Source organism: Sander lucioperca, chromosome 22 (assembly GCF_008315115.2).
Source record: "Sander lucioperca isolate FBNREF2018 chromosome 22, SLUC_FBN_1.2, whole genome shotgun sequence".
In the NCBI taxonomy this organism is placed as follows: Eukaryota; Metazoa; Chordata; class Actinopteri; order Perciformes; family Percidae; genus Sander; species Sander lucioperca.
In genome coordinates this window covers 23,309,269-23,326,615 of record NC_050194.1, presented here as the reverse complement: position 1 = coordinate 23,326,615, position 17,347 = coordinate 23,309,269, and the positions used below count along the sequence as shown (strand labels likewise).

The 17,347-nt window shown below is 40.7% G+C and overlaps 1 protein-coding gene across 2 annotated transcripts in view; it reads right to left on the bottom strand.

Moving 5' to 3' along the window:
* Window positions 1-222: 222 nt before the first annotated feature.
* Window positions 223-17,347, bottom strand: part of tbkbp1 (TBK1 binding protein 1) — a 60,046-nt gene continuing 42,921 nt past the window's right edge. For both annotated transcript variants that reach the window (XM_031315392.2, XM_031315391.2), the window contains exons 7-10: window positions 16,577-16,638; window positions 9,395-9,510; window positions 3,937-4,718; window positions 223-2,223 (exon numbers count right to left, since the gene is read on the bottom strand). In XM_031315392.2, the coding sequence (XP_031171252.1) occupies window positions 2,095-2,223; window positions 3,937-4,718; window positions 9,395-9,510; window positions 16,577-16,638 (1,089 nt within the window). In that variant the 3' untranslated portion in view covers window positions 223-2,094. The remainder of the gene's footprint in view (window positions 2,224-3,936; window positions 4,719-9,394; window positions 9,511-16,576; window positions 16,639-17,347) is intronic.

The following is a 17,347-nucleotide window of genomic DNA, read 5'->3' as shown; positions in this document are numbered from 1 at the left end:
CATTTTTCTCTTCAAAACCTTTTTATTGGACAAAATGTAAAGCAAAGGAGAAATGGCTATGCCTGTGCTGTCCCAGATCTCAGCAATCAACAAGGTAAGTACAATGTTATCATAACCAACAGAACCAGTGTCCGAACCCACTAAAATGATGTCCAAGTGGTAATACACCAGTTATCCTTTTATCTGATATGCTTTGACCCCTGTTGGTAAACTCTCTTTAACTTTTTTATAAGAAGTTGTAGCCTGGAGCAGAGCATCCAGAGCTTGTAGGGATTCAATGTGTTGCTCAAGAGTACTTGGACATGAAATCTTACATGTCCTACAACATCCTGCTGCCACAATCACTGCCCTATGTGCTCTAATGTACCACATTTCATCTCCTCAGTAACTTCCAGTTTAAATGCATGGGTGGGTGTGTAGGGACATCCCCTACATTAGAAACTGCACATGGAACTGAAAGCCTCAGATTAGCTGACATCAGTATAACTTTGTTGTTTTTTTCTTTTCTCTTTTTCAAAAAGAAGTTCAAGTCCCACAAGCAGATCTCAAGTTAAGATTCCACTTGTGAAAAAAATGAAACCCATGTATCAAAAGAAGAGTATTGTCATTGTTGAAACCCTGCAGAGATAATTTTGCTGTTTGGAGATTAAGTTTTTTGTATCAGATCTCCGAGATAGAAATATAGTACAGTTAGAAATTCTGCCTTTTTTTCTCAAAGCAGGTCAGAAGTCTTGATCTCATGCAGCCCGCTGAGTGCCTTCTTTTTTCTTTCTTTTCTTTTTTTTTTTTTTAGATTTTTTTGTTGGGTGGTCTGGGCAGTCGTGACATCAAACTGTTTGAAGGTCAGATCTTGAGGGAGACGAGGAGAATCCCAGTTGATAATTTGTACAGAAAAATATCCCATGCGGTGGGATTTTAACCTCCAACTCCTCTAATATACAGCAGTGTGCAAGCACATGGGAGAAACACCAACATGAGACGTGGTGCATTAACATTTGCAAAAATATATCTTCATATTTTTTTGCCTTACAGATCGACAATATAAATAGGAAATAATACATCGAAAATATATATGGGGACTGAAAACGGATACATTGTATAGGCTTTTCCAACTTAAAGTTTAGCTTAGATTTTTGAACAAGCAAGCATAAAGGTATATTCTGACTAAAACTTTCCCTTCACTCGCATCAACACCACCGCCCCGCCCTGCAGGGCATCATCATAAAACCGCCATCAGGCTGATCCAAACATACTTTCACATTCATATTCTCCAGCTTGATTTGTCAGTAAATGAAATGTGAGACTGGAATGTTTTATACGTTCTTAACTGCCATGAAAACCTTGTTTTCGAGAAGTGAAAGTGAACTGGCATCAAACCCTGATGGCCATACAGAATTCCTTCACAGTGTTGTGTTCTTTCCTCACTTCAGCATCAAAAACTTAAAATCTTCACTCATACAACTATTCTGTCAGATCATTTTAATAAGCCAGCTTCTACCAGATGGCTGTCCTCTGCTCTTACTCCACAAAATCCTCTGCAACATAGTGTACATAGTGTTTCTGTAGTTTTGTTTGAGAGATAGAAAATGTCCAAGCGTACAGTATTTAAAGCTAAGTGGTGACAATGGTTTGTCAGAAAGGACGCCTCAGATCTCCCTGATCTTTACCGATGCACACTGAAACTAACTTTTTGACATGCAGAGCCCTCTGAACCTGCCAGCGTGCCTCTCGAACCTCGTCTTTGGCTTACTTTGCTATAACTAAGTGTACTACACTGTGAAGCGAAAAACAACACGATACCTGAAACTGTCTGAAACCACACAACAAGACTCACAACAAAACAGCAGCAACCAGAGCCAGTGATTATACAGGCAGAGCTGTCTGAAGGGCGATCGGTAAAGGACTCAGAAGTCCAAGAGAGACCCTGGTTTAAGTACTTCCCAAATATACCAGGCCCCTGCATCCATTTTGCATCCCTAACTATCGATAACTGGTGATTCTACGTTTGACTTTCCATTTGGCCACTTCTGCCAATCTTGTTACCTAATCTATAAGAGGAGAGCGCAGATGTGTGCGGGCTGGTTTCCATGGCAATTAGATCTTGCTGTTCTCCAGGTGGGAGTCAATGTGCTTGATGAGGGCATCGTCAGGGTAACCGATGGGGAATATCAGCTGGCAGAGAGGGCAGCTCCGCATGTCGCTCTCCTCCGTCTCCATCCAGAGCTGCGGGGCAACACACACACACACACACACACACACACACACACACACACACACACACACACACACACACACACACACACACACACACACAAACACACACAGACATTAGACATCAGGATAAAGCACTACATCTTCTACATCTTCACTGGATTGTATTAATCATTCTGTGGGAGGCGACAAAATTACATTACTACTTGGTGAGTGATCACTTCAGACTTACACAACAGGGTTTTGCCATGAAATAGACCTTTGTAGTAAATCCAGGTGGAAACTCTCATCCAAACACTGATTCATTGAGTAATCCAGTTAAATTTAGAGAGAAGAATAGTTATCAGAGGAATGTCTCAACATCGTGGGAACTATATTTGCTTTCTATCCAAGAAGGAGATGAGAAGATCGACACGGAAGTGCCCTCCAGAACGACACATAAAAGCGTGTTCTGATCTATCAGCAGGATGACATCATTAGTCAGTGCCAGTGCCTGTAATGGGCCAGTTCACCAGTACTGAGTACCCACACTTCTGATTTTTGTCCACATGAGTACCCTTATTTCTGATTGTTATTAACAGTATTATGAATAGGCTGATATGTAAATGATTTATTTGGAGAAACCAAGCAATTCTATGTGAAATCAGACATTCAGCACCCCCATATAGCCCGAATGGAATGATCCTTTGTTTCATTACCACATCTTCAGACACTGCAATGATTCGACTGTGTGATTGGTAGTCGAATCAGGCTCTTTAGATTGAATAGTCAACTATTCGGGGTCACCCCTACAAGAAAAAAACCTACAAATGTATCCAAGACCCATGCGATGATCATGTCATGCAACTGCTAATTTAGGGTACTGGCACCTTTTTGGGTCCAATTCAGGCAGTGGTTAGTGCCTTCCAAAACTGTTTAAATCATTTTTACAAAAATAAAGGCATTTTCTAACCTGACAAATGTTAAAGTTAAGGTTAAAAAAACAACTGTTTATTTATATGATGTATCTTGTGTGTTTAAGTTAGAGTTGGAGTTATTTCTTGAGTAACAGCAAGTAATCCCTGTGTGCCGTCTCTGTCACTAGCATGGGTTGCCATATTTGTATGGTGAGCACAGGTTCTTGCTTTGGTCTCTGCACAGGCACGATGGTACCAAACTATGCAACCTTACTTTGAAAAAGCTGTGCACAATATTTGCATTCAGTTGTTGTTTGCCAAGAAATAGTTCCGACACTCACTATCTCACTCTAAAACCACAATAGTTGTTTTTCTGTTCATGTACTGTACAGGTTAAACAAACGAGATGTGTTATTTAGCCGTCAGGCTTTAAAGATGTTGTTTGGTGTATATTTTCAATTTGGCCAGAGCTGTTTACCCTTTATGCTAAGGTAGGCTAAACACACTAGATTGATATCAATCTTCTCATGTCATGCTCAGAAAGGAAGCAAATAACTGTTTCTGTTTAGTAATTACTTTTAAGGAACTAGAAAGAGATGTGATAAAGACAGAGGTCTTAAGATGATTGTGACATCGAGTGTGCAAAAGGCTCATTAGTTATTTTCTGTGAAGCAGCTCAGCACTCCCACAGTAACTACAGTTGTGACAAAGTGACAAACAAAAAATGCTTCACTGCTGCAAATTCATAGTTTCAAAATCACTCAAACATGTAGCTATACTATCTCTTTTACATCGATGTGATCGAGTTTTACATTTTGTTTGAACTCACATTGATTGAAGGCCAGGACTGAGCGTGCTCGGCTGACATGTACCCCGGCTGCGGGTGGCAGCTGAGGTTGTTAGACCTCTGAGGGATGGGGAAGACTGAGCAGGATGCTGGGCCTCTCATGACGCCACTGGGCACTGCCGAAGAGAGCACGCCCAGCGTCCGTGGTGGGCTGATGGGATGCGGGCAAGTCCACTCCTCCTCATCTTCAGAGGACTGTGGGAGCTGGCGGGCCGGTGTGGAAGGAGGAGGGGGCTCAAAATGCAGGTGGGCCACCTCAGACAGAGGGAATGGCATCTCTCTTGAGTGGCGCATGGAGCTCTCCCCGAGGCCCCCGTCTCCTCCTGCACCACCCTGATGGGGAGACGGGGAGCCTCTGTGCTGCAGTCCACCATGAGGAGAGCCCACATGTTGTTGCTGCTGTTTTGCGTAGCCGTCAATGTAGGGCCGAGGCTTAGGCAGGGTGGCGACAGGGTCCAGGGAGAAGCGGGGTGGGCACTGGTAAGCGGAGGGATCAGCAACCTCGGAGTAACTGCGACGGCCCTGGAAGCTGGCCCTCAGGTGCTGGCTGGGTGGCCGGCAGGAGTAAGAGGCCGGACCGCCATTGACGTCCAGCAGGGGTGAACGGCGGTGCATGTCTGGAGAGAGGCGCACCGGTGAGCGCCTCTGTTGGATTGGGGAGTGGTGTGGCGGAGGTGGGACCGGAGAGTGGCGCTGGGAGATGGGCGAGTGGCGCTGAGATACTGGAGAGTGGCGCTGGTGGTGGATTGGAGAGTGGCGCTGGACTGAGGGAAGAAAAGAAAAATGTGTAAAAACACATTAGAAAAGAAGTTTGGTAACCTGACCAATAGTACAGTATGTGGACACACTTGTGCATATACTTTTGTGTACTCTTGGTCTGGGGCTGTTCATCATGGTTTGGGGTAGACCCCTTCTTTCTAATTAAAGGACATCTTAATGCTACGCTATAATACAATTATATTTTAGACAATAGTGTTATTTCAGCTTTGTAGCAACAGTTTATGTTTGACCTTTTACTGTTTTAACATGACAATGCCCCTGTGCACAAAGACAACTCCATAAAGAAATGTTCCAGTCTGTTGTGAAAGAACTTCATGAACTTGACTGGCCTGCACTGAGCCCTGACCTTAACCCAATCCAACACCTTTTGGATGAACTGGAACACCAACAGTGAGCCAGAACTGATCGCCCAACATCAGTGTTGGACCTAACCAATGCTTTTATGTCGGAATGGCACAAAATCCCTGCAGCAGGTTCAACATCTGGTGGAAAGACTAAAACCAGAATAGTGGCAGATTAATGTTCATGGTTTTGGAAGGTGTTCAACACCCGCACATGGGTGTAATGTTCAGGTGTCCACATACTTTTGACCATGTTGTGTAAGAGGCGTCAACAACACTTTTGTACCAAAACAGTCTATATGCATTTTATGAGAAGACATTCATGGCAGTTTAAAAAAAAAAAAAAAATCCTACAGATGCTGCATCAGGGTATGAATAGAAATACACATTATGTTCCTCTATGTATTCATAAAAAGATAAAGATCTGTACAGTTGTACAGTTTTGTGTAATTACAAGATATGTTGATGAGTCAGTCACAACTTCAGCTCCACTTCCCATATCAAAGAGGAAACATCATTTATGGCCGGTTGGTTGAGGTGTTAAAAGAAAGGGGGGTGTTTGTGCTCTAAGGCATGCTCAGAGCCTCCGAATGAGGTGGAAACCGTCCAATGGGACTCTTCAGTTCACATTTACTTCTGCAGTATAACACCCAGGAGAGCTTGTATGGCTCCGCACAAATTCCCACTTCTCTGATTATTTCAACAATTCACGAAAAATATTTGTTTTGTTGTTAAAGATAGCCGAGAGGCATATGTATCAGCCACACAATCCTATAACAAATTATGCAGAAGTGCCATTTAAGTCACATTTTCTAGATTAATAGATTAATGTGAAACAACCTGCCTTTCGGGAAAAATTAAACGCAGTTTGGGGTTTTTTGTGTGTTCTCCCTACTGTTGTCTGCTTTAAAATGCACAGTAATTTATTGATTTATGCAAAATCCTTTTCCAGTTTGGACTAGCTACAGCTAAGTAAAGGTAATGCGTGTGGTGCCATTTGGTTTGTGGTAGGCAGACAATGCACTGTGTGTGACTGTGTGTGCAGGAAGGGAAAGGTGTTGCTACTGTTTAGCACTTGTACGCTGCTTTGTATGTTGGTTTCTATCTCAAATCACAACCAGACGTTCTTTGTTTTATGTCATTAGACAGCACATGCAGAACTGTAGAGACCTACAATAATGTATTTAAAGTATTTTACTTAATTTTAAAACATACCTGCATCTATCGAAAAAGAAAATGTAACTATTTTTGTTGAATTTACAAACAATTAGGTATAAATTATGTTGAAGGTACTGAAGTACGTCTCTCAGTAGTAGAATGTAACTTAACAGTACTTAAGTACAAATTTGAGGTACTTGAGTATTTAAATGTCATGCTACTTCAGTATTTCCACTCCACACAGATGGAAATATTGTATTTTCTATTCTACCACATGTATTAGTTACCTTGCTTAAAGATTTTATACGCAAAACATGATGATGATGAACTCATAAAGTATGTTGCAATGTTACAGGTAAAAGTATCCAACAGCTGTACAACTATACTTAAGATAAGATAAGCCTTGATTGTCTCCTATAGGAGAAATTCATCTTGGGCATTCGAGAGAAACGAAATGGCGACACCTCACACAATACCTCCCCTACCTTTCCTCACAATCACAGAAGAACAGAAGAGAACTCACAACACATTGCACTTAATTTTGATAATGATTGCACATTTCCCGTTAACTCATGCCGTGGTCAATAACTTCTGTATTGCACAATTGCATAATACCATATCAAATATAACATAGCATAGTTATATATAAAAATATTGCACCAGTACCCTATCAGGCATTGCACATCCTATAACCATAATGGTAAGTACCACAAATATTATTGAGTAGTATTAGTCACACATACACCACTGCAGCCAATACACACACACACACCTTATCTCTTATTCATTCATTATTATTCATTTGATTGAAAGAGGCACAAATGAGTTTGGTAACCTGTACCTTCTGCCTGAAGGCATCAGCTCATACTCACTATACAGGACGTGATTTGGGTCGTGGGTGATTTTGAGACCCTGTTTCCTCACCACCTCCTCGAAGAGCTCCTGAAGAGGAGTTGGTGGCATTTGGCCAATTCTTTTTCCAGCCCTTTTTATTACGTTTTGGAGCTGTGATTTTAATTTAATGGACAGGTTACCGAACCGAGCCATAATGCAATAACGAACAATAGATTCAATGGCTGCCTTGTAAAACAGTAGCATGATATCTTTGTCCACTCCATGAACTCTAAGTTCACTGTCACTGACTCATCTTTGAGCAAACAAACTCCACTTGATGGGACCACTGCAACTGACAGTCTAATTGTATGCCTAAATACTTATATGTTGTTACCTGCTCAACAAGTACACCTTAAATTTGGAGTGTGCATTGATCTCCTATAGACCTGGGGTCAAAAATAATTTCTTTGGTTTTACAGGTTTTTTCAACTGCTTACACACAAAATCTTTTCATGTCACACGATTTTTGAAACCTCTCACTCAGAGTGCAAAATTACACAGCAAATCTCCAAAACTATGTTATTTCTCAGCCTTTCACTCAGTTTTCAATTGCATAAAACACTTTTTTCAAAACACTACACACAATTCTCATAACCTATCAAAATGCTACACTTATTTACCAGGGCACACACACACACACACACACACTCCTCACATGTGCAAACACATTATGTCATAACTGAACACTAACCAATCACTGCTTTAGTATAGGCCTATACAGAGGTCAAAGGTCAGATTACCTGTTTTGAACAATGGATGCCAACAATAGACAGAGAGCAAGGGGAGGAGGAGGGAGAGACAGGGGACGACAATGAGGAGGAGGAGGAGGAGGAGGAGGAGGAGGGAAGAAGAGGAAGAAGGAGAGCCATCTCTGATGAGATCAGGGCCACACTTATTCATCATGCGATCAACCACGGATTGAGTAGCTTTACAGTGGTGTCCACACTGCATGCAACTATCTAATGACTATTACAGCATTACAAATCAATCAGACTTTGTTTTGCACAAAGTGCATACAATTCTCCCCCCCCCGCCCCGACACACAAGCACGCACAAACACACACAACACACACACACACACACACACACACACACACACACACACACACACACACACACATATTCTTTATTCTAAAAATGATACCTTTGGTTTACATATGTTTGTACTTTTGTTTTCTTGTTTCATGCTACTGTATACAACACTGTGCTACTCTTACAAACGTGATGTTTTGCCCAATAAATATTTTCTGTTTGTTTACAGTGCACTTTTCAACCACTCTCAGCAGATTACTTTCACTCTAGAACATTGTAAATGTAGATATAGGCCTATGAAAGACAAAAGAGTTTTAGATTTAGAACAACAGTGTATACATGGTATATCCAAAAATGTACTATTATGAAAAAAGTGTTTGTGCATACAATCAAGCAAATGCTTCATTTTGAGATGTGTTTATGGTATTTTGAACGCAGTGTTTAATTTTGAAGGAGATGTGAGGCATTTTGCATTTTGTGTGTGCAGTTTTGGGAATTGTGTGTAGAGTTTTGAAAAAAGGAGACAGTTTTGAAAACGTGTGTAAGCAGTTGGAAAAAACTGTATTTACATTAAGTGGCAGGTTATGCCTGTTGCACCACTTCACTACCTCCTCTATCTCCTGTTTATAGATAGCAGTGTCTGAAAGTAAAGGAGAGCTTACACAGCCTTGAGGGTCACCTGCACTTATGTTCAGAGTATCAGAAAGAGTAGAGTTGACTCTTAACTGCTGCTTCCTGTCAGAAAAGAACCATACCATCTAATAATGAAGGGGTTCACCTCCATCTGTTGTCATTTACATAACAGTGTCTGAGGGAGAATACAATTGAATGCAGAGCTGAAGTCCATAAATAATAATCGAACATAAGCTGATGGATTTTCAAAGTGCTTTAAGATAGCGTGCACAGTTTTGATTAAGGCATCGTCAGTACCCCTGCCATTATTATAGGCAAATTGGTAAGAGTCCAAGAGATGCTGTACCTCGCTCCTTAGCACTTGGAGAGTATAATTCCATAATATAAGAGTAGAACACTTAACAGCGGGCATTTACTTTTTGATTATTTTGCATACTTTTTATTTTGAATGCAGGACTTACCTGTAATTAAGTATTTTTACAGTGTGGTATTTCTACTTTTACTCAAGTAAAGGAACTAAATACATCCTCCACCACTGAGGGAATGTGGTGATAGCGACCCAGGATTTCACATTTTTGATATGCAGTATTTTACATGCTAACCTGGACTAGCCTGCTCATGTGACGCTTTCCTCAGGATCTCCGTCTGCTTGGAGCTCAGCGCTTGGAGGCGTCCCAGCTCCTCTGTTAACTCTGTGTAGGCCAGAGCCAAGTTCACCCTGCAGGAAGGAGGAAGGGAGGCAATTATGTAATTATCATAATAATTGTCATTACAGAATATCACAATGCTGGTGGAATGTTAATGTCTTAAAACTGTAATCTGTTCAAAGCTTGTGATGGTAGTTTTCTGGAAAAGGCACAAAAAAACCCGCCAGAATTGAAAAATGCCAGGCCTCCTCTTCCAGCTCTCCCCTCTCTGTCCTCAGCCCCTCCTTTCATACAGTAACCTGTACGAGTTCTAGTCATTCCCCGTTGTGATTAGGATCCTGATGCCGTTATATGGCGGCAATTCTATGAGAAGTACCATCCTGTTTTCTTTGTAAAGCCCTTTGAGATGACAAACTGTACGAGGCTGTAGCTCGCTACATAAACATGAACTTGAAATAGCTGAGACTTTGGCTATGGTTAGCAGAAGGATAAACTAATACAAAACATTTTCTCTCCATCTCTAAAACGCTTCGTCGATACTGACACGCGTTTTACTGCGTTTATTGCCGGACTTTATTTTATTGTTAGACTCTTTTTAAGTCTGTCTTCCCTTTTTTTGGGCATTGCTTTGCATTGTCTGCAGTTGTTGCCAATGCCGGAGTAGCAACTTCTTCTGCAGGATTTTACAGCATTTAATTAGGTTTTTTACCAGCTGAAGGGAGGCGCACGTGCATCTGCGTTTTGTAGAACAGCCAATAGGAACGTCCTCTCTCTGAAATGACCTGTGATTGACCAAAGTCTCCCTTCACGAGCTAGATTTTCTAAAGCCTGAAATCAGAGCCAAGAGGAGCTGCAGACGTCTAGTTCTTGCTCAATGATACAAAAAACTGCCTACCCCAGCTTTAGGTAATCAAAATGTATACCATGGATGGAAGTTAATCAAAGTCTTTATTTAATATTGTAAGATTTATGGAAGTGCATCACAAATCCACACGCGTCTCCATCTCCTCTTCAAACTGAATGAGCTCTGCAGCACTGACACATCCTCACAAATCCGGGCAGCTAATTGAGAGAATTACAGGCTTTATATTTTTAGAGTGCAAGTCACGGCGCATAATTTGAAGTGCATAAAATCGCACCATTTAATGCAAGATGTGTCATGACTCTCCCAGGGGCCGCACTGATGGAGCAACTCTCTCTCCGAGAACCGTAAACAAAAGCTGTGTCTTTTTTAGCTTCTGTGTCTTCTAACCATGGCAACAAGCTGACTTTGAGTCAAATCATTAGCTCGAAACTGATCTGAGTCCCACAATATAAATTACTTTATAAGCAATATACAAGCAGATATAAGGAATAATCTCTATATGTCTTGAAGCATGTATTTGATAGCTTAGATGGGATTAAGAGTGATCAGTGATCAGTATGTGGTTAATAGCAGAGAGATTTGTAGGTTGAGGAGGATTTTTGTTCAGATAGAGAGAAGCAACTATAGTAGTTAGTCACTGCCGACGCCATGTAGCTGCCCTCAAATCTGATAACGCACACCTTATCTCAAATGTCTAACCAATTTTTATAAACTCCCCAGTCTTGACCTGAAATTCACTCATTCCAGCACTGTCAGCGGTAGATTAGAATGTTAATTGCGCGACTGGCGAGACGTGAAAGTCACAAATCTAACTTCAAATCTGTTAAGATAATCAGTTTATCCTGCCAGCGTGAGTCAACTTCTTGTATCTAGACCTTTCAGAGGTTTGATTAGTTTCATAAGTGCAATAACAAATGTAAAGCTGTTAGAGCTGGGACACTGCACTGAACCTTAAATACTCATCAAAAACCATCTTGCTCTTCTATCCTGTATTTATGTCTCTAAATGTTTGAATTTTCTTTAAAAAGTTAGTTTTTTTAATTCGCATTTTAATGTTTTTACGATGTTTTTCTCCACTTTTTTCAATGTTTTTAATGAATTTCGTACAGCACTTTGAATTGCCTTTTGCGTAGGTGCTTAAAAAAAACACCTCTTATGAGGGCAAAGGTTCAGTCAACTTTAACACCTGCCACTCATGATGAATGGAACGATACATTTACCCAAATGCCAGATCGTTGCCAGGCTCAGATCTGATAACCATGTTTACCCTCTTTGTTGATGAGAATTTGACTGAGCTCATTCCTCCATTAAGATTGTGCCAGATAAAAAACACGTTTGCATATCCTGGGGATTTTTATATAAAGAGGAATAGCTTTCACTGCAGCACCAGTAAAAAGAAAGAAAACACATATGTATCCTGCCTACACAGCAAATAAAACAAACTGTCAAATTAACAGTATGTTCCCCGGCACACCCGCGCACTAACTTAATCGTGTCTTCGCACTGCATATATTTTTGTACTAATAACAGTAGATAATTTGTTTTCTTTAAACTACAATCTAATTCTTTTTACATTTACATACAGTATATCTGCAAAGAAGTGCACTGAAAAACATGCTTGCTGTGATGCTACGACACACTGCTACACGTTCCTCATCCCAAAATCATTTAAAATAAAGTTAGAGACTCCATTTCAAGGAAGCGCACAATTTAAAAAAACAAAAAACAAACTGAAAATAAGTCATAACTTCCACTGGTTAGTTGGCTTTTGCGAGTGGCCCACCTAGTTTTCCACCAACTCTGCTATGACTCAAACAGAGTGGGGTACCAAACCCCCTTTAACCCCCCACCTTAGAACAAACAACATCCTTCTTTGTGGTAAAAGTCGGTGGAACCTGGTGCTTTACATTGAAATGATTCACAATCATCTAAAATCTCCTGCAAACGTATGCATACATTTTAGTGCATCAGTAGGAAAATAAAAACTATTGCGTTACTTACTGGCATGGTGGGTGGAACATGTAGTAGGCTATAATGTGATAGCGCCCAGAAAAAGTAATTATCCTCTCTACTCCCGGAGACCCTCATCTCCAGCTCTCCTTTGACTTCTTTCTTTCTAAACACCGGTGTATACTGAATTTCTTGACAGTTAAGATTCATGCACCTCTTCCTTTTTCACACTTGTACTATCTCACTTTTCAATTTTGCTTGTGTGTTTTGACAATCTGTGTCAGAGGTCTGGGTCAGGCTGCAACACCTCTTACTCCGGGCCCCGCGTAGTAAAGCAGATGTGTGAACATCTGCACACGAGTGCACACACACACACACACACACACACACTTAACCGAGTTTCTCAATCATTTTCATTGAATTCAACTTTAGAAAGTCTTTGAAAAGAGGTCTCACGTTTGTTTGTTTTCTCTGCCATGTCTAAAAATAAGTTCAGAAATTTGCCAGCATGCGCCGGTTCTTTTTGTTTCCTCTTTCTTCGCTTTGTATGCGCAAACATACTGCACAATGTACAGTACCGTGCGTAGGAGGGGTGTGATAATGCAGATGCAGCAGTGATGAAAGCTACGTGCCACTAAATTGATCAGATAAAACAGTTTATATGTGTGTTTGTGGGAGATGAATTGAAGAGAGTGTGGGCAGAAATCTGACCTCTGATCCGACCTTTCAAAGAATGAGCTGTCACTGCAGCTGCCTGCGTGATCTGAGCTCCTCTATGTTAACTACAACTTAAAGGAATGATACATTTTCCTTTTCAAGGGGGGGGGGGGGTTCTAACAGGTAAATACACGGTGGTAAGGGCGATGTGTCGATCCCAAATATTTTTGTTAACTTGTCACTGTGTGGTTGTGTTTTCTGGAGAAAAAAAAGTTAATTGTAGCCTACTTAAAAGAAATGAACAAACTGAATATGGGTCTTCACTGCATGCCTCCTGCCTCATGGAGGGCAGGTGTTAAACGGTGGGGGCTTTTCACACTTGCATGAAGCACTTTCAGCCGAACACAGAGAGGTGTCAAACTGTCCTCACACACGTCATACTGCACCAAACATTTAGTGTGTTAAGATTTGCTACCTTTGGGGCTAGATAGCAATTAAAATTTTCAAAAATGGATTTCCAAAAACTGCACTTGGTTTTAAAAGCCAGGCTCTATTTCAGGCAGAATAAAGTTTTCTAAACTTTTTTTTTTTAAATTTCCAACAAGAAATGGGAGATCAATTTAAAATCATCATGTCTGTCGTGATTTATTGGAAACTGCTCATATTTTATGAAAGCTGAAGGGGGATTAGTCAGTCACTCTACAGAAGTAAAGAGGAGGGGGGGGTTACTGCCAGGTGGCTGCTAACATCTACAGCCGTGTGGCTTGTGGTTGGCGAGGGCAGCTCATTTACGTATTACTAGTTATGAGTGAGGCACATGAAAATCCACAAATGTAGTCACGAAAACTCTGACAGGTTATAGGATTAGCCACAAACCGCCTCTTACGAAACAGAAACATTTCCAAAACAAGAATAAAGAAGATCAAATTATTTTTGTTTGGTTTTTTAGGTGAAAATTTCATGAATCCATCAGTCCAGTTGCTGGTATATCAACAGTTTCAGTGTACATGAGAAGCTTTAAAAGTATCACAATAAAATGAAGTTACTAACAAAAGTCTCCATTTTGAAATACCAGCAATTTCCTCCAACACTCTCCTAAAGTGCTGATGATTATTAGGGCAAAGCTGGTGTTAATGTGATCCACAGCCAGTGGAACAATGTACAAGTACAGTTACTTAAGTACAAATTGCAAGTACTTTACTTGAGTATTTCCATTATATGCAACTTTATAGTTCTACTCCATTACGTAGCCACTCAGAGGTAAATAGGGTAAAACCATCTGACAGTTTTGGTTACTTTTCAGTTTTTCATCCCCTTCCTGTCCAGTGAAAACTGTTGAAAAATGTTGGATGTTTGTGATAAACTGAAGGATGAAGTGTCCTTTTATGTGTTGAGACAATTCTACTACTACTTCTTAAGCTACATAGTCTTTAAAAAGTCTAAAAAAAGCTGAAAACAGGGCTGTGTTTCTGATACCATGAAAAGTCTTAAACCTTTTTAAGAGATACGTGGTTCTCACAAGACAGCGACGCTACAAACATATGATGATCTTATATAGAATATGATGCATTTTTTTACAGCATGAAAATGAAACATTAATGCAGCAGGAATATTAATCCAGAAACATCAGATATAATGGGAAAACTCTGACAGGGAACATTTTACTGCACTGAGACTTAAAGGTCCAATGTGTAGGAATTTCTCCCATCTAGCGTTGAGATCATATATCGCAATCAACTCTCTCGCGCCACGCAGTTCAAAGTACATATTACAGCTACAGTAGCCTTCACGCGTCAAAAAGCCGGTCTCTTGCTCTTTTCAATATCCGTTTTCTTTTTCTGGGCGAAGAAGAAGACTCCTGTTCCTGAAATTTGGATTTTGAATACATTCAAACTTGCCGGGGGCCGGGAAGCTACGATACCCATTAGCAGCATTAGCAGCACCTGTGAGTTTATCATGTGGCAGCGAAAACACGAAAGGCGGAGCAGTATGTCCTGTATGTCCCTTACCGGCTAATGTATTTCAAGATGGAGCATGAATATGGAGCGTCTACCCCAGTTCATGCAAATGCAAATGTAAAATGTCAAGCCAATAGGAATACTTGGAATTGATGGTGGTGGTAAATATTCATGAAAAAGGACAAGTTTGTGAACGGGCAACACAGAGTTTGATAATGAACAACTAAACACGTTACACACTGGACCTTTAAAAGTACATTTGCTGATACATACTTTTACTTACATGTAAGTAAGGTTTTAATTGCAGGACCTTTACTTGTAGTGAAGTATTTTCACAGTGTGGTAGTATTTTTACTGAAGTAAAGGATCTGAATAATTTCACTTCCACCACTGTCTACACAGCACATGAAAAATCTTCCATATCAATCTGTTCAGTTTACACTAAATGAACCCAATTACAAGAAAAAGCACCAGGAAACAGAGTCGAGGCATCACAGCTTTTCAGTAGGAGTAAGTGATATTGTTGAGTAAAACCAAAAGGTGACCGTGGTCTGGAAAAAGCAGTAGGCTTTCACCACACACTCAATACAAACTCAGCCTCTCTTCGCTGCCGCACCATTTACTTTCAGTTTGTTCCCCATCGAAACACTCTTGGGGTTTCACTGTGTGGAAGTCATCTGCCCAACCTGCTGTGGTTTTTACTTCTTTTCTTACCTGTAACACCTTGTAAACAGTAATGTGATGCCTGGGGCAATAAGATGATAAGCTACTTTCTTTCCTCTCAGCACAAGTTTATCTCTTTGGCTGTAAAGTGGCAGAGAAATAAGTGGAAACAGTGCTGCTTGAATGCTCACTATTGCTCTTTTTGTAGATTTCAGGTGTGGAAGCATAAGACAGAGAATGTATAGATAGACAAAACTGGAATTAATGCCTCTTAGAGATGAGGAAGTGGACAGGAAGGCGTCCTACACTGCGCTCACACTGCCCCCTACTGCTCAGTCTAATCTCTTGCCAAATGAGCAATGTTTCAGTTGAATGCACATATCTTGCAGTATATAGTAAATACAGCTGTTGTGCTCCAAGAATAAGGCTCCTTTATTAATGCTGCATTTGAATGCAGTTAGCCAGCGATGGCGAGCTTGTCTAGTTTCTAATGAGGCCCCCGGAGGTCATCACATCAGCCGGAGAATAAAGATTTAGATGAGGAGCGGCTTTTAGTGAAACATTTCTCCTTTTGCTCTTTCTTTTCTCTGACGTTGCCATAGATCAGGGGTCACCAACACGGTGCCCGCGGGCACCAGGTAGCCCCCAAGGACCACATGAGTAGCCCTCAGGCCAGTTCTAAAAATGAAAATTGAATATTGATATTATCTGTTTCCCACCTTGTTAAGTCATTGTTGATAATTATTGTGAGAAATCATTAACGTAATCAGTGTCTTCACATAGATGAGTATCATTAATCATTAATAATCATATATAACTAAAGGCAAACTGAGCAAATTTGTTACTTCAGAAGAGTGTATCAAACTGGTAGCCCTTCATATGACTCAGTAACCATGAAGTAGCTCTCAGTTTCAAAAAGGTTGGTGACCCCTGCCATAGATGATGCTCCTTAACCAATATCTCTTCTTCCTGACATAACTACCTAGTTCCTTCCTACTACCCCCCGCACCCCCGACCCCGTAGAGATCGGCTGTAGTCACTTACTGCTCATCTCCCACCTTCTTTATCCATTCCACATCACACTGCTTGCACGGAGAAGTCATTTCCTGCCGAAGTAGAGCGTGAAATTAGATTAGCATGCAGGTGCTGGTAGAATATTGGACAAAATCTAACAGCAAGAGCCCATCAAGGCAACATGTTTGAAGTTTACATCATATAGAAATAAAGTGGACGTGGGTGAAAACAGGTCTATTGATAATTATTATTCAAGCACTGTGTGTGTGTGTGTGTGTGTGTGTGTGTGTGTGTGTGTGTGTGTGTGTGTGTGTGGTGTGTGTGTGTCTACATGTATGTGCCGCTGTGGACCTTTTTTATGGCATTATGTGTGTATGTGAAGTCATCCCAGAAGCATATATATTTCATATATTTAGCAATATTGCCACAACAAAGAGAGAGATAACTGCATTTGAAAAGTTGAGATTGTGTTGTCTTTTTAGTGACTAATGAGATGCTCTGATGTGGCATTAAATGTCAGCAAATCAGCTGTAGGAAGATCTTAAGGAATAGTTCAACATGTTGAGATACTTTTTATTTTTTGCTGAGATGAAAACCCACTTTACCTTTACGTGCTAAAGGCTGGTTAGCTTAGCTTAGCATAAAGATTGGACACGGGGGAAACGGCTAGCTTGGATCTGTCTGAGCTAGCTGTTTCTTCTTCAAAAGTTGAAGCGTACAAACCTTAGGTTATCTTTGGACAGAGCCAGGCTAGCTGTTCGCCCCTGTTTCCAGTCTTTGTGCTAAGCTAAGGTAACCAGC